Consider the following 17,972-nt stretch of genomic DNA (forward strand, 5'->3'; position numbering starts at 1 on the left):
GGAGGATGCGCCAGAAGCAGATGGTGAATTTGTGTCTGCTTTCTGGAATGTAAATGCGTTCATACCAAATTCTAAATTCCAGACGGGATTTCTCTTCGCTTCCAGCTCCTTCGTAGCTCGGTTCTTTTTGCTGTTGCACAATCCGGTGTTGGTAAATAGCCATGTGTGCATGTGATAGGTTTCGGTGCCTCGCCAAGGTCTGCAGCGCTGTTCGATCTGGCATCTCCACCTGGTCCCGATATAGCAGCGCGTGTGTGTGAGTTCAGCTGAGGGATCATCATCACACTGTCAGCACTGCCCGAGCTTCATGCGGCACCTAAAATTGGCTCTGCTGGGGCCCCTTGTTCAGATACGCCTGCTGCCCCAAACAGCTGTTTTGCCAACTTTCCGTGTGCTAATCTCTGTCCTTGTTTTATTTCTTTAGAGCTCTTGCACTGATTAAGTTACAAGCCATTTTTTTGTTTCAAAGTTAGCACTTTCTGTGATTGCAGATATGACACAGTTATCTGGTATATGAGTAGTTCTCTTAAATAAAAGTGATTCTTTATTTAAGATACGTGGTGGGTTTGGGTGTTTTCTTTTTTTTTTGTTGAATGCAGAGATACAGATTTTGAATGTTGTTTTGTAACCACTTTGAGCTTGTTGCAGACTTCTCTGCATGTATAAATAATAATTTGAATCTAAATCCCTGCTCTGCTTATAACTTTACTTAAATAAATAGCAATGTGTTTGTATTTTGACATTGCATAAAAACTGGTTTGCCAAAACTTTCAGATACATCCAAGTATTCAAGTCTTAATGTTTATTCAGATATTTTTGTGAAAGCCCAGATCTAGTTGAGCCTGTGAAGGATGATTCATCAACACAATTGGGTTTGTCAGCTTGAATACCAATAAACACAAGATATTTAGATGATTTCTCTTAATGACACCTTTTAATATTAAAACCTCACTGTATGACTTACAGGATGGGTGTCTTTAGTTTCAAATAGGTGAAAAACTAGGATGTAGGATTTGCTATTTGCTGATGAAGCTCGCTAAACAACTGAAATGTCATCTACCACCTGTTTTGGAGCCAGTGGTAGATCACCTCAAAGACACACATGCAGTTCCTTTCTTGGTTCATGGCTGGATTCATGCAGACTGAACATTAAAAGAGACACAGCTAGTAGATTCCTTCCAAGACATCAGGGAGATGATTCATTCTATCATGGATGGCAGCCTTCTAAACCTCTAATGAACATTTAAAAAAAGTTGTCTTTTAAGAATATTGTTCTTCTAAATCTGTACCACAAATTGTATTGCACATTTTGCTTTTCTCTTTTCAAGTTATGTTTCCACTCTGTAGTCAGCATTTTGTAGTAGGAAGTGGTACTACTGGTAAATGTGAACCCTGAAAAACCAGTTGCAGTTTATTATCTGTAATGCTGTGTAACTTGGGGCTCATTTTGCTTTATTTTACCATTCTGTGTGATGAGGGCAGTGCTACCTTTATAAATTGCGATGACCAGTTAAGATAACTGGTAAGTGAAAAAAGCCCTCAAAACCCCAACAGCTTAAATGTATTGAAAGCTTGGCAAACTATGTTGGTTTTGGTCAATTTTCTTAATAATGAAAATGAAATCTTGCACAGTGAATTGATATTCAAAACATCTGAAATCCATGTGCAAATATGAGTAGGTGTTTTGCTTACTTCAGCTATGAAAAATAGCAGTGTTGAGAACAAAAGAGATTTTAAATTATACCACATTTGATTTTCCGTCAGCACAAAAGTTAGGGTTGGGAAAAATTGGTAACTGCAGAAGTCCAGCAGGTAGATTTTGATGTTGCAGATGATTTTGTGATCTGTTCTGTGAGAATCTCTTCACAGTTGAGTTTCAAGCAAGTCTGTCATTTAGCCTAGTGCATATGGAGTCTCTGGAAATGTGACTTTCATGCTTTCTTATTTTGAATATTATGTTTAGAGGTACTTGAGAACATATATATATAAATATATATATATCTCATATATATATATATATAAGTAGATGATTCTTTCATCCCACTCTATTTGTCAGCTTCCCAGATATATCTGCAGAAACAAATGCAGTGTTATGAGAGTTGTTTTTATGAAAACATCAGAAAAAATTCTTCGTGGGACTCCACAGTAAGAAGGGAAGACAAACCCCCTGCATTTCATAAACAATATTGTAGAATGCATTGGACAAAGTAAATTGTGTCACCGTGAACTTGACAGAAATGGAGGTTTTGCACCTGACAGATTGTTAAATAGTGTTTCATAAACAGGGCTGTGCGTGGCCATGTGCAGTGACATTGCTGTTCCTAGCAGCAGCCTTCAGGGTCGGTTGGATAATAGCTGTGGGATGTGTCGGGATTATCTTGTCACTTGGCTGTGGCGTGAGGGCTCAGGCACTTGTGCAAGGGGCCTGTTAGGGAGGGAGAGCCACAGCCACTGCCTGGGTTCTGGGGTGGAATTTTATAATGAACTGGGTGTTTGATACTTTGTTCCACACAAAAGTTCCACAAAAGTAGGCACCTCTGAGAGAGAGTCTCCAGAACGACCCAGAGCATCATGTGAATTCATTCCCAGTGCTTTCCTGCACTGTGTTCAGGATTTTAGTGAAGCTTTTTAAAATTCCATGCTAACCCCGAGCTGATGGTGTGGCTGTGTCATTAATCATTGCTGAACCAGTTTGCTGTACCAATGACATTGAGATTCAGTTGGCTTGCTCCTAAAGACATTCTTCTAGTCTGATGAGATACCTCAGGTACCTGTGAAAATAAGAAATACTTAAATTGCTTCTACTTGGGGAAGTAATTTAGTTTCTGCTTTCACCATGTGATGGCATTAATGAAGTATTGCAGTTTTATTAAAGACTTCTTGTACTGTGGGAAAATGTGTCATAATTTAAATTAAGCATATATAAGTACTTTTGCCAGGTGAGGAACTTACTTTAGATCTGAAATGTGTGTCCTTTATTTTCTGCTCGTAATTTCTGTACTTCTGTGATCACAAGGCCTGAAATGAGCATTTCCCCAGATATGTGGTGTATTGATAACCAGAGGAGATGTCAGGATTCCTGGGTGCATGGTTGAGCAGAGTTGAGTTCTGCCCAGGGTAAGTCAGGTTCCAGATAGAAATGCCTGTGTTGAGTCAGACCAAGGATTAGTCCAGATCTGAGTCCTCTCTTCAGCAGTGGCTGCAGCAGATATTTAGGATATAAGGATAAATCAAACATAAACAATGTTTTCTCACTACAGTCATCTAAATTCTGTGTGTCTGTGCCATGGAAGCTTTCCTAGCCAAGGGTAGGAGCTTTTTAGTAGAACTTAGAATCTTGTTGTGTTTTGAGGCTGTTATACTTCAGTACCGACTGTGTCGTGTGGCAGGAAGTTGGACTTCTCAGGAGTGGATCAACTGAAAACCTTTCTTCTAATGGCAAAGGCTGGTTAACACCAATACAAACAAACCAGTCTTTTGTAGCCCTACATTCCAACAATGTCTCAGACGTGCCTTGAAGTTTCGATAGTGGGTGTCAGGGATAGTTCCCTGCAACGAAAGTGCTCCATCATTTAGATGTGGTAGGATTCGAACAAGTATTTTGATAATGGAGATTAATTTAATGGTGGACATTTGCCTGAATGTAGATAGTAATATTTACCCTGAAGGCAATAATTCTTGATTCCTCCTTGTCCTTACAGTGTGTCCTTTAATCAGTAGATATACAAGTAGTTGATGAGTTGTTATTTCCTTGGAGAAGAGGACTTTCCCAGGACTCCGAGAGGTTCTCTAAGGGTACACCCTTTTCTCTGGAGTCATATGTATTTAAAGTTAGTGTGCTGTGGCCCATGACACTTGGGTTAGTTTTAATATTATTGCTAAAGCATCGTGGCAGCAAGGATTGGCAGTGTGAGAGCCTGGGTATGGAGTATATGGTCATTGCCTCATGATGAAATTTAAGTAGCTATGTCTTTACTGCTAAAATTATCTTTGTTAGGTTAAGCCTAACACATGTTGTAACCAGATATTTATTTTGGTATTGGCATCCTTACTTTCTGGAAGAAAACCAAGTATTGGTCTTCTTCCAGAAAATAAATGTATGAAATTGTGTGAAAACCAAATATTTGTACGCTTCAAAAGAACTGCTTTAGTTGACAGAAACTTTTGACTAGGTAGACAGTGAACAGGTGCTGATAAGTGTATTTCCAGTTCTGGCTTTGAAGTGACACCTTTTGGGGGGTAAGGGAGGGTGATCTGCAAAGCAGAAATTGCATTTATGAAGTAACTTTGAACCTTCTTAATTTTATCAACATCTTGAATATAATACCTGTAAATAACTAAATGATATTTTTCTCCTTAGAAAACACCAACAGGAAGGATAACTTGAAAGGCTCTTGATCACTTTCAATTCCTTGACTGTACTGCCAGCAGCCAGGATGTCGGGGGCTTCAGTGAAGGTGGCTGTTCGGGTCCGGCCGTTCAATTCCCGAGAAACCAGCAAGGAGTCCAAATGTATCATCCAGATGCAAGGCAATTCAACCAGTAAGTTTATTTTAATTTTGTAAGAGAGTCTTTCTCTATTCTCAAACTTTTGGCTTAAATATTTTCTTCTTTCAGACTGAGAACTGTGTACATTGTATCATCTAGGATTAATCCTTTAGTTACTCTGCTTTTCTGAGGCTGTTATTACAAACTAGATTATCTCTGAATGTGACTAAGAAGTCTAAATCACAAGTATCTTCATTTTTATGGAGTTGTTCATGATGTTTGCTTCTGCTGATATGAAAATTCTACAGAAGGATTGGAGTACCTAAGTGAAAACCACTTTGTGAACTTCAGTGTTTGAGAATATCATGTGGGTAGACAGATAGTGGGGCACATTGACACATGATAATTGTGGGGGTCCAAGTCCTGCTTGGATCTGGTGTTTTAGTTCTTGGTGTGCTTATTCTGCAGTATGTGCTTTTGGCTAAGAACATAATTTGGGTGAGAAAGCTGAGCTGAAAAGGGTATCAAGTTTTATGCTTTCCAGAGTGGATGTCTAAATGACAGCAAAATAACAGACTACATAAAATCATCTTCTTTTCTAACCAATTAGCAGTATTAAGCTATATAATTGTTGTGAGTGTAATTCGGAGAACACTTCTGTGGGAAACTGTGTGTGGGCACACCTTTTTTGATTGTTGGGCTGGTTGTTTTTCATACTTGACGTCAAGGCAGTATTGACAGCATTTGAGGGAGTGGCGCTCTTCATCTGCAGAGCAACAGCTCTGCCTATAAACTGCTCTTCTTGGGGCAGTTTCTCATTGTTAGGTAATCAAGTAGAGCCATCTTGTCTGCAGCTGTAGAAAGCAACACTCCAAGAGTACTGAGTTATTTCGCTGTCTGATTACTTGAGTGTTTACTCATGCCTGTTAACACAGAGGAGGTTTCATACAGGCCTCTCCCTTTTTTTTTTAGCCAAGGTTGTATGTCAGCCTGCTTGTGCTTCTGCAATGGAATTTACATCCTGGTTGTGGTCACTTAAATTACATAGTGTTTATGGTTTCATTGGAAGCGAGGTGTCATAGAGAAGAGAGCTTGTTTTTTAATGCAGAAAGTTCTTGTCTTCAGACCTTACGTGCAGTACTACCCAAAGAAGCTTTTTTGTGATTGGATTTCAAAGTTTCCATTTAAGGTAGGGATGGGAGGAGTTTGAAGTCATCTCAGGTAGAACAGCTGCTTGTATCCCATCATTGCATCCCAGTGTAGAATGCAGGAACTGTAGACTTCATTACAGACATTTGTTATGGAAATTCCACCAAGCTCTGGGCTCCAGCAGCACCACTGGGTACCTCTGCAACAGCTTTTGCTGCAGTCATCACAGCAGTAATTTTAGATGTTTAAGGTGTTGGAATTGCAGGAGCCTGTGGAACCACCTTGTTCATGGCACAGCAGCAAGGGTGACCAGTCAGTGTCTGGCAGATTAGTTTGTCTGAGCTGGAGCTGTGGCCTGGGCCAGGCACTGCTTCTGTTTCTGAGTGCTAGAGCTGAACCTCAGTTTCCAAAAACTGCATCAGCCTGCAAGAGGAGGAAAATACTTCAGATTTATCTAATTGGAAATGTCTTTACAGAAATGACTTCTTTTGCTGTATTTTATACTCTGAAGTGCTCTAATCTGCAGCCTTTTATTTGAATGCTATGGCTCTGATCAGGCTGGGTGATGTGACAGATGGTCGGGTTTAAGTCATTGGGGACATTACAGGCTGTGAAGGGAATCATCAGTTGCAATAGTTAAACATCTTTACATTCTGTGGGATATTTTTTCCCTGTATTTCCATCTTATAGAAGAGAAATACAAGAAAGCAATGGACAGAGGAGTAGTTTGAACAGAAGAGGATTGTATAATAAAGGATATGAATAAGGCATTGTTTGGTGGGAAAAAAAACCAGCAGAAATCTTCTCTCCAAAGAATCTTCCTAACCAAGTTGTATGACACACATAACTTCCAGCTGAAATTCTTCAGCTGGTATGCCTTTAGGCTGTGTGTTGGATTTGGGGGGTATAAGTGCTGTTCTGCCAAAGATTCTTTCATTTTCATGATGCTCAGTTTTTTGCAGCCCCACAGTTACATTATTGAACTCCTCATTATTAAGCTCCAAACCTGCTGACTAAAAGCTGAGCACATAAAGTGACATTAGTGTATCTGAGACTCATATCTGATGCAGCAATTTGAAAATAAAGGGAATTCAGTAGTAATTCTAGACTAAGGAGTTCCTGCTGCAGATGTGCCAGTGAAGTGATCAAGGTCTAGATATCTTGCCTCTGAGAAGGTTATTTTTTCACTTGTGCACTGATGAAGTTGACAGGAGGAAAACCTGAGAGGATGGTGATACACTGAGTAGGGACTATTTTAAGCCTCCAAGGCAGTTAAAGTACCCTTATCTTGGAATTAAAGCCTAATGGACTGTCGTGACACCGGATTGACGAGACAGTGTCAAGTCTGATAGCTGAGAAGGGATTTTGACAGTTACTTGAACTTTAATTCTGTATGTATTGATTGACCATGCTGTTCTGCAAATCCTTGTGGGTCCTGCGTTTAAACTTTGTCCAAGTCTGAGTTTTGTAAATGTGTTGGCAGAGACTACTGCATTACAGTGAAACTGAGGCAAAGTGCTCAGAATTATGTTAAGGAAAACTGTATAAAGATACAGATAATAAAGTGTATGACAGGTGTACTTTATTTATTAATAGTTTTAGATGAATATGTGAAAAAAAGAAGTGTTTTTTGACATACATAATGAAGTAGGTTCTTGAAGTCAGAATGCCAGCAGGGTTGTTGCCTGACATGCTGCTTTTGTTCGACAGTTTTTGTGTGAATTTGGCTGTTTATGGCTTTGGGGATTGCCTGTCATTCATAGGGTGCTTGCCAGCAAAGCAAAACGTCCCTCTGGGTTAGAAAGCTTATGCTCAATTTCTGTACACAGTTCTTTGCCTTAGAAGCAAAACAACATAATTTGCTTGTGCACTCCTACAGAATTTACTTGTTATCCTATCTGGCTTTAATGTCATTTCCTCCTAGGAGATCAAGACCTTTAATCAAGATCCATAGTAGGTCTCTGTTTTTATAATTACTCACTGTTTAAAAATGACAGTGCACCTGAATACAGTTCTAGGTATATCTTAATCTCAGAAAAAGGGAATTCATACTAAGATCATTAGCCCATAATGTTAAGGACACTGTGTGTAACTGGGACTTGCGCTTTTCTTCTGGAAGGATGCAAAATATGGACATTTTGAAATCAGGACTTGAACATCTTGTCTTTTTTTTTTTCTGTTCTACTATTATGCATCTTGCACTTAAATTGTCAGTGTTTCTGTCTTGAATACATGTTTCAAAACTGGGATTCTGCAGTTGAGCTGAAGTCACGTGTGCTGACTGCATTAAGGGGCTGGAATTTGGCAGAAGGCCACTGCTGCTCGGATCATATCTATTTGCAGATGGGATCCATTTGAATGATGCTGCCAGAAGTTCTTCAGTGGGCACGGGAGAGGTAGGGGTAGGGGAAGAGAAGGTAATGGAGGAATCTTAGAGACAGGACAAGTTAGAAGCTGTAAAATTCTGCTAGTTAAGTTAACTTGGGAAGGCAAAATACTTTCCAAAGAAGAGGTAATGTCACCATCAAATTGGGAATTAAAAAACTCCATCAAAACAGTAACTGAGTGGGATTAATTTCAGAAAAGGCCTTCTTTTTAAATAATTATAACTTAGAAATCATCCTAAGAAACATAAACTTTGTTTTCCAAAGCACCTGCTAAGCAAGTGAATTCAAATGTTTTCATTTGGAGTTCTGTTCTGAAGAGTATATTCTTTAAATTACTCAATAGGTGGCTTATCGTGGCCAAACTCATAAGTGGCTTTTTGAAATTGATAATTAAGGTATAGATCATGCTTTTCAGGATATCTTGATTGAATATGTTTTGTCTTTAATTCCTGATATTTCCAGTTTTTTTTCAGAAAGGTTTACACCAATGCATCTTGCCCACAATGTATTAATAAGTATTAATTACTTATTCCTGTCCAGTTAATTAATGCCTATTTTTGTGGCGAGTGGGAAAAAGATTCTGCAGGGTAATACATGAAAGCTGAGCTCTAGATCTAGGAGTGTTTTGTGTGTCAGTAGTTCTTGTGCTCATTTTGTACGGGCTTTTCAGACGTAACAAATATAAACAACGTTGGCAGCTGCTGCCTTGGGTTATTGAGCTGAAAAAAGAAGCTGTTCTGTGCCTAAAGACTCCCCAAGCGTTGTGCTTTTTCTGGTTTGGCTTTTGTTTGTTTGAGGGATTTTTGTTTTGGTTTGGTTTTTTGGTTGGTTTGTTTTGTGTCTTTTTTTTTTTTTTTTTTTTTTTTTGTGGATGTGATTTGATAATCTGGCCTGTAAATGCATGCAAATTATGCATAAATAAAACCAAATGAAATTGAAACAGAGATTCAAACTACTAGCTACAAGCCAGCATTTAGATACTAATCACTAGCAAAGAGCCCAGCAGGCCTATTCTTTTAAAAATCTAAATACGTGTATAAAAATGAAACAGGGAAATAAGGAAGTACTTTACTTGGAATGTGTCTATTGCAATTGTGCACTAGATGAATGAAAATAGGGCTTAGCATCTTGTCTGTGCAAGTGCCAGAGCAAACCAAAGTTCCCAAGTGTAGCTCAGCTGTGATTATTGTGTGTTCTGGTTTGGCATAAAGGCCCCCAGTGGAAGGTGCTCCTGCACAGCCCAGGTACCTTGGCAGGGCTGAGGGCACCTGGATCCTCAGGTCAGCACTGAAATCACCTCTGGGGATTTTAGCTCAGCACTAGTCTCTGTTTCAGGAATGCTGGCAGGTTCTTTTTTGGCTGCTGAAGGTATTGGATGTTTAATAAAAATAGGCCTAGTGGAGTGATCCCATCTGCCAGTAACAATAATCCCATCTGCTGCTGTGGACATATGGCTGTCAGCTTTTCATCCAGGCATCCTTGGCATCAGAAAACCTTGGTAAGACATTCTGGAGTTAATTTGTAGAGGTTGTACGGGGGAAAAGTGTATTTCTTCTAATATTGTTTTGTTGTTTGGGGTTTTTTCTCCCTAAAGTGTATAAACCTCAAATCTAGACTTCAATGTTCAAAGAAAAAAAAAATACAGAAACATCTAATTTTCATTTCCCCTTTGTTTTGGTTCTTTTTTTCCTTTTAAGATGTGTGCTGCTTTATGCAGTTGTTCTGGGGCAAATTATAAATGGGTGGGAAAGCAGGACTGAACTTAAAAGGCTTTTGATTTATTGCATGTTTGTCTAAATTAGTGGTACTTGAAATATAATACAAAAGTCAAAACTAGTGAAAGGTTCATAGAGTAAGGTAACCTCATCAATAATTTAGCCATCTCATTTATTGAGATACTTTCAACTCTCAATCTGTCTTATGAAAATAATAATTTTAGAAATCTCAGAAAAATAAGGATATTGCTTTTCTGATGCCTGCCAAAAAGCATTGGTTCTTAAACCATACAGCTTGGTTTTATTGTTTTGTTTTGGGGTTTTTTTTCCCTAAGTGTTTCTAGTGTTTTCTGCTGGTGTCTTGCATGATGAGGTTGTCTTGGGCAAATAACCAGCATTGCAGGAATTTCACTTCACCCCTTCCCTGATTTTTGTGGTCTGTAAGTCCTTGTTAGTGGTGCAAGCTGAATGAATGCTTGTCAATATGACAATACTGCGCTGCACATGGTGGGTGTGTTATCAGGACAGGCTGTGTATGGGAAGATAAATGGTGTCACCTGGAGGATGCCTGAATGGTCTTGAGGTTGAGGTTTGAGAGAGGAGTCAAAGAGGTCAAATAGCAGAGGTTACCCAAACCCTTCTGATGACTGTCCTCTTACCAATATGAGCATTGCAGTTCTCTGTGTTTTGCAGCATTAGGGGTTTCTGTGTCCACAAGTCTGTCTTAGTCACTATCTCTGAATGCCCTGCAGTGTTGACAGCTCATATGTTTTGCTACAAGCCTGGAATATTTTTTTTTTGAGAAGAAATAAAAATGTGGATTTTTAGGTGCTTGATTTTCCTTCTAAAGCCTTTCTCACGATTGAATAAAAATAGCATGAAGTGTTAATTCTGCACTGTTAAAATTTAGAGGATGACTTTGGGGAGCTGGGGGAAGATGAGCATTTAATGATCTTTAAATGCTAGAGATGCAAATGCTGGTTCTGGAGTGAGACTGTGGGATGATGACTAGGGTGTTCCAGCTGATGTTAAATGCAGTTAGACTACATTATGTTAGGAAGTTAGTATGGAACCATAGCAGAAGTATTGCTAATAAACCCTGAGCAGTTCTGGCAGTGGTAATTCTCCATGTGAAATGCTTCCTCTTCAGAATTAGTGCCCATTGACACAAAACTAGGCCTCTAGAGGTGATTCTTTTTATCAAATGCTTAAATAAACTGCCAGCTTTTCGTATGCAAGTAGGAGTAAAGGGAATGTAAATTGTTAATAGGAACTACTTTAAGAATTGGATATTTTCATTCACTACACAAATTCTTCCAGAGACAGCCATTGCTTAGAACTGACCAAACTGACTGAAGTAGTAGACTGAAATCCTTAAGACCTGGCTCCCCGATATCCCATCCAGTGACATGTGGTGTTCTCTTAACGTGTTGCTGGTGTGTGTCTGAAGGTGAAAATGGTCTCCAGGAGGCTCTTGGTGATGTCAGGTCAGAGAAGGTGAAGGGAGATAGTTTTGTACGTGCCTTGAGGCAGAAAGCATGAGCCCAGAACTCAGCTGGAGCCCTGAGCCAGCCCCACGCTCAGCCCTGACACGCTGTCTCTGCACCAGGGCATTCCCAGGTCAGTCCATTGACAGGACACATTTGGGAATAGGTTTGGGTCAGCCTTTCAGAGCAGAGCAGCCTGGTTCGGCTGGCTCCTGCCTGCTGCAGAGCCTGCTGGCGTGCTGTTCTCCAACAACACGGCTGGAGAGCTGTATTTATATATAGCTCCTGGATCTGTAAGAGCAGCTGAGGATGAGAGCAGCTTTCCAGCAGCTTCTGTGAGTGAGTGAGTGAGCGGTGGCCTTGCCCTGGTGCTGCCCAGCCTGACTCCCTCCCCCAGCCAACCTTTCTCCCAGTGCAGGGCTGGAATTCCACAGCAGGGAGAGAATCCGGTTGAATTCCAAATGAGCTGTTCTTAGCTTCTACTTGGTTTCCTTCCCTTTTAATGATTTGAAAAATGCAAACAATGCTTTGAAAAGCAAGCACTGCTTCATGAGCTGGAAGTGTCCATTTCCCTTCATTTATCTCTTATAATAACAGCCCTGAAAGTCTGTCTTATAAAAGCACTATGGCCATAGATCTGATTGCAGTGTATGCCTAGGAAAGAAGCCTGTATTAAATGTGTCTTTGTGGTGTTATTCACGTTCCAGCAAATAAAGAATGCCTGCTCCACCCTGCTCTCTGTAAGGAACATGTTCCCATTGTTGTCATTCTAGTCTACAGATGGTTGAGATACATTTTCCAGACCCATGTTTTTCAAGAGACTCTGGATTTAATGTTAATTTGGTCTTGTGGAATGAATTCTGAAAGCTCCAGATTTTTTTCATTGGATAAATTACTTATTCAAACATAATAAAACTACTGCTTATGTTGATCCAAATAGAGCTTGAAAAAGGCATAGAAATGATTTTGTATTTTTCTCCCAGAAGTTGCCCCTTCCAAAGTTCTGTTGCGACCAGAATGATTTTTGAAAATGTCTGTCTATTCCTTTACTAGTGATTAAGGAGAGCAAAAGTGAAGACACTGCTTTTCTTGGTAGCTGTTATCGCTGAGTGGTGGCATTTGGTAGGAATGTGTGCTTGATCTAGAATAATGCTGCCACAGGGAGAATTGTTGAGGCTGGTGTTAAACTCTCTCTTAGTGAGAAGAAATCTAATTTTATTTCATATGTAGAAATTGAAGAGGTTTTGTGCCCTCAGCATTGCCTGTTATGGTAGCAATATGGGAATGGCAGATGTTAACGACAAAGCAGGCTGTGTTGCAGATCTGGGAAGGTTGGTTTTTCCAGTTCCATACACGACTTTCATCATAATTGGATTTCATTTGTGCTTTGGAATTGTTTGTTTGTTTTTGAGAAACCCTCAGTGTGTCTGTCCCTGCACTCCCCTTGCTGGCACAGGCTGTGTCCCAGCTAATCCCAGGATGAAGCCCAGGGTAATTCTGGCTGCAGGATCTGAAGGGCAGGCTGCATTTGGCCAGCTCTGTGGGCACCCAGGGTGGCTGATGCGTGCCACGGCTGCTGGCAGCGAGCCCTGCAAGGTGGCTCTGGGCGCTGGCACAGGCGGGGCCGGGCACTGCTGGAACTTGACTTTAAATGCAGGGAGGGCAAGAGAATAATTTCAGCTCTGCCTCTGGAGTGCTCTGCACTCTGCCTCTCTGTCCAAGAGCTTTTCAGAAGGAATTATGTGTGCAGGGCATCCCCGGATACTGAACTGCAGATAATTCCTAATCTGGCGAATTTGTGACAAGCTGAGGAGGAGCACTGACTGGGATGAGAGCAGAGCAGGCTTGGGCTGCAAATTCAGTGGCATAATCTGATAGGAGTTTGGAGTGGTTAAGAAGCACTTCTAGTCATTCTTTGTGCCTGCAAAAATATTTATGTGACTGAGTGGATGGGAATGGAATGAGGGGGCTGATCTTGGCTGAGTTCCCTTGCTTTTGTGGATTTTTTTTTCTTTTTTCTCCCCTTTGTAGGCTTCCCACTGTCTGTTTACTTGGTTAGTTTTAAAGGAGACTGGAAGTGTAAGTCCAGAAATGAAGGCTTGAAGTGGGAATGTGTTTGTGTGTGTTCAGAAAGGAGTGAGAAGACAGAATGCTGCTTCCAGTTGGAAATATCCTAGAAAATTTTAACTTTGCATCAGCTCTCAGCTGTGCCCCACACAAGGGTTATAATTGTAAAACAAAGTGCATATTTGACCTGTGCTTTTTGAATTTCAGCTTCAGAAATGAAAATTGCATTATAAAGCAAAAAATTTGGGTGTCCAAAATGACAGTAGGAATGCAATATAATATATACTATGAAATATATGGTACTATTTCAATAGTGGTCTCTCAAGTATTGCTACAGTGTTTGCTAAAAGCTAGGGATGAATTTGAGCTCACAGATTTGAAAAGTTGAAAGTATATGTTATTTTTGTGCTAGCCGATAAAGCAGATGGTGGATGGTATATAAAATGTTAATTAAGGAACAAGTGGGATGGACTGTGGAAATAGAAATGCCAAAAGATGAAGTTGCCTGTTTAAGTAAGGGTATGTTAAAATCCAAATGTTTTGTGGAGATTGGTCTGTTACTGTTGGCAGAGCACATCTAAAAGTATAATTCTTTCCTTTATTGTGCTCCTGCTTTCTCCTTTTATTCCTCTGTATTGCCCCTACTATGTACTTGTCCTGTACAAGGACCAATCAGTATTTGGGTCTTATATAATACTCAAAAAATGAGATTATTTGATGTGAAAAAAATTCTTTTAAAACTGTGTGTACCCTTATCTTTTGGTCAGTGAGATATAAAATGTTTGTAGTTACAGGTATCAAAAATCCACCAAACTTAAACAGCTAAGCAGCTACAAAGAATTGTTTAAATTGCTTGAACTCCAGAGAATATGTGAATTACTCCTGCTTAGAGAAACTTTGGATGGTGTGAAGCAGCTCAGCTTGGCTCACTGTAAGGGGAGACTAAGTTTTTAAAATGCTGGCTCTGTCTCTAGGTGGGCATGGCAATGGGTACTAAATCAGCTGCTTCACGTGGGTACTGCTGCAGAGCTGTTCACAGTGTACTTCTGTTTAGCTCAGTTTATGACGTGCAATTACTTTATATGTGTACAAAGGTAGAAAACAGATCTAAATATTATTTATTAAGGAGAAAGTTATTATTAAAAATTCCCAGAAATTCATTATTCAAATAAAGAAAAGTAATAATATGGGCATTTATCTCTCTCAGCCAAATCAATGACTTGTAGAAAATATTTTAGTGCCATGAACATTCTCTTGCCTTTTTTTGGCCTTCCATTCCAAAGGTAAATGATAGGCATTAACCCACACTTTGGTTGCTGCTTGGATCCCAGAAGAGGTTTCAGGCTCTGCAGCAGAGAAATATTATCCTCAGCTGCTTCATCCTTCTCACCTCGGGGTTCCAGGTGTGACCTGTTTGAGTAGCAGTGGTGTAGCAGACAGTGGTTCTGTGAAATCTCCCAGTCTTTGGTGCAGAAAGCTTAGCTTGTGGAAAGCTAGAAGATACCCCATGACCTAATAAATTGGCTCTTGGTGAAGCAAGGGGCCTGGAAGAGGGGTTTTCTCAGAAACTGGGTAACTCCAGCATTCCGAGCTGCTCCAGTGCCATGCTGATGGTAATTATAGCTGCAGCACAAAGCAGCAGTGTCAGTTTGCAAACAGAAGAGTTAATTGCCACATTGGACCTTTGAAATAGTAGATAAACAAATTTATTCTGTAAGATAAAAAGACTATTAATGCGTTCCTGCTGTGATTGTCTGCCTTATTGCCTTTCTCATTTCCTGAGGCTCTGTAATTAAACCATTAGTGTGTGGACCGTGTGGTGAGGCTGCTGTGGGGAGAGGAGATAGATGACAACCTTTTTCATGATTCACTAAGATAATTCATCTGGCCTTGCATGGTTTAAAAACCAAACAGAGTAACTGAAAAGCTGTTAGTATTCTTGTGGATATTGGAGACACTGAGAACAGTCCTCTTTCCCTTGTTCAGCAGAAAATACAGCAGGTTGAGAAACATGGTACATAAAATCAGTGTTGCCAACTCAGTCTAATATCTGTAATCCCCATTTCTTTTTTTTCCCCAATTTGGCACATGAACTTTTAGGATAAAGCTTACCTGTACTGCAAGAAGTCTTCTAATTTCTTCAGAAATATGCATTAGCTTGCTTTAAAAGTAGCTAGATGTCATAGGTTTTCTTGTCCCTCTGAAGATGGTGCATGGTGCAGTAGCTAACTTCAAGTGAGGTCAGTTATCTCTGTTTGAATTCCTTGTTTCTTAGCTTGCCTCATCATCTTCCAGGTGCTTTAGTCACATTATTACCTGCCTGATCACTGGTTTTAAACCCAGACCACATCAGACATCACTAATGCTGGCAGTACCCACCTGGTGATCTGTGTCCCAAATAAAGGTTTCGGTCCAGCTAAAATCTGTTGAGATTGTAGTCTTCTGTTTTCTCATCAGTCAGCTCTGCTGGATTCATTTGTAGACTGAGGATTGTGAAAATGGAGGATGCAGCCTGTGTGCAAGAAACAGAAATAGGGATGAATAGACTTCAGGCTGAGTGCAAAGGCTGTGTCGGGATCGCTGTGGAGAGGGGCAGCATGCAGAGTTCCTGGCAGCTGGGAGGTTTTTCTGACCCTTCCCTGCTGCACTGGAAGGTTTTGGCCAGGCAGCTGCATTCCCAACCTCTGACAGAGCTGCTGTCCTGCACATTAAACTCCTTTTCCTGATAGACTTCTCAAGATATGCTTTACAAAAGCATGCATCCTAAAAAGTGATTTTCAAAGTAGTGAGCTGGACATGGAAGTCTGTGTGAAGGGCTGGGGAAAGTCTGTCTAAGAAAATAACAATAACAACAACAACAGTGGTTTAAGAAGAGAAAAAAATGGAGCCAAATGGAATGACTTGCATAAATCACAGAGCCTGAACTTTACTTGTCTCCAATGTAATGGATCAAATTTAGGCTGGAAACAAGAAAGGGGAACTAATGGCAAGTTTGTAGTGCCTTTTCAGACACTAAAGTGGAGATTCTATTGTTTGTACTGCTTTTTTGGGTGAGGACTTCCAGGTACAAGGCATTATGTCTCCATTACCTTTTGGAGCTTTGATGTTAAATTTTTAAATGAGAAATTGTTGAGTTGCAGTGGTCTGGAATACATTGCAAGGAGAGAACTAATTTAAGTTCGGGGCAGGGAGTTGTCTTTGGGGTTTGTTTTTTGTTCTCTTTAGGACTGGTGAAACAGTGAGAGTGGAGCTGTACTGCTGTTTGGGCAAAGCTAGTAAGGGGAAGCTAAAGCCATGGACGATTGCTTAGGTTACAGTTTGTTCTGTGTTGATGCCCGCGTTGCTATCCAAAGCCACAAGCATTTTTGGCAATTTGATACTGTGCTGGTGCTTATAATTCATTGGCTTTGCGTGTCTGTCAGGTTTTTTAAGGCAGGAATGTCAGCACAAGGTGCATCCAAGTGAAACGGAGTTGGCCAGGAGAAATAGAGTAGCAACTGTTGCTATTTGCAATCCAGACAGTGATCTTTTCTCCACACTCATTTTGGACAACAGCCCTGCTCAGGAACACAGCATCTGGTGGAGGAATGATTTGATTTTATTGGGGACCCTGTAACCACATTTTCAGAGATTTTGGTGAAACAAGATGCTAAGTTAATGTTTGAAATGGTAAGAGCTGTGGGTGATACAATTTTTATTCATCACAGAAGGAAAGGGAGAAGCCCCATCTTCCAAAGCATAAACTAACTGGAAGAGTATGTGAGAAATAAGCATCTTCTTTCTAGGATGTCTGGTATCAGAGGATGTAAATCATCCCCAGGAAGACTGCTGACACCTTTGTATGGCTTATTTCCTTGTGGACTTTATTTGCACACATCAGTTAATGTCTCACTCCCAGGAGCCAATTGCTGCTTTAGGTGCAGGGGCAGATGTGCAAATCCAGGGTGGTTTATCTAATACCCTCAGGACTATGCTTTTTTGCAGTCTTACTTATACAGACAGTGTTGAACAGCTGTTGGAAATAATAGATTTAAGTATTTCCACCACTGTAGTATCAAAAAGAAGGAAGCAGTAGAGATTCACTTCTGCAACAACGGCTGTGCTTATAAATTACCCTCCTTGGAATACAGAAACTACAGGCATTGTGTGTGCCATTGCAATGAAGCTGGATCCATTGTGAGTTGCTCCCCTGCAGGCAAAGGTTATACCAAGCAGTTTTGTTGCTGGGAAGGAAAAAAACCCTGAAGTACTAAAACTACCAACCTCAAGGTATCTGGAAAAGCTTTTGTTGATTGTGTGGAATGCGCAGAATTCTGTTAAGTAACAGCATATTTATCCTAGGATTTTTTTTTTCCATGTCTTATTTGAAATGAATCCTACAGAAATAATAGCATTGAGTCTGTTACTACAGTCTTCCTACCCAGATGCCATGTGGCAACTCTGAATACTCAGATTCACAGATTGTGGGTCAGCCAGCTTATTAATTATGCTTCTAAGTGTCAAGTTAGCTAAGAGTTTGAATTTTATTCCTGTAGGTATTATCAACCCAAAGAATCCTAAGGAAGCACCAAAGTCCTTCAGCTTTGACTACTCTTACTGGTCCCACACATCGGTAAGTGCTTTCACAAGGAAACCTGGTTTTGTTGTTGTTGCTGTTTGGTTTGATTTAATGTTCTCTT

At 40.2% G+C, this 17,972-nt stretch overlaps 1 protein-coding gene across 12 annotated transcripts in view; it reads left to right on the forward strand.

Moving 5' to 3' along the window:
• Positions 1–17,972, forward strand: part of KIF1B (kinesin family member 1B) — a 77,188-nt gene that overhangs the window by 760 nt on the left and 58,456 nt on the right. For 11 of the 12 annotated variants that reach the window (XM_072917234.1, XM_072917241.1, XM_072917238.1 and 8 more), the window contains exons 2-3: positions 4,361–4,542; positions 17,829–17,905. In XM_072917234.1, the coding sequence (XP_072773335.1) occupies positions 4,437–4,542; positions 17,829–17,905 (183 nt within the window). In that variant the 5' untranslated portion in view covers positions 4,361–4,436. 12 annotated transcript variants of the gene reach the window in all.

This window comes from Taeniopygia guttata, chromosome 21, assembly GCF_048771995.1.
Source record: "Taeniopygia guttata chromosome 21, bTaeGut7.mat, whole genome shotgun sequence".
Classification (NCBI taxonomy): Eukaryota; Metazoa; Chordata; class Aves; order Passeriformes; family Estrildidae; genus Taeniopygia; species Taeniopygia guttata.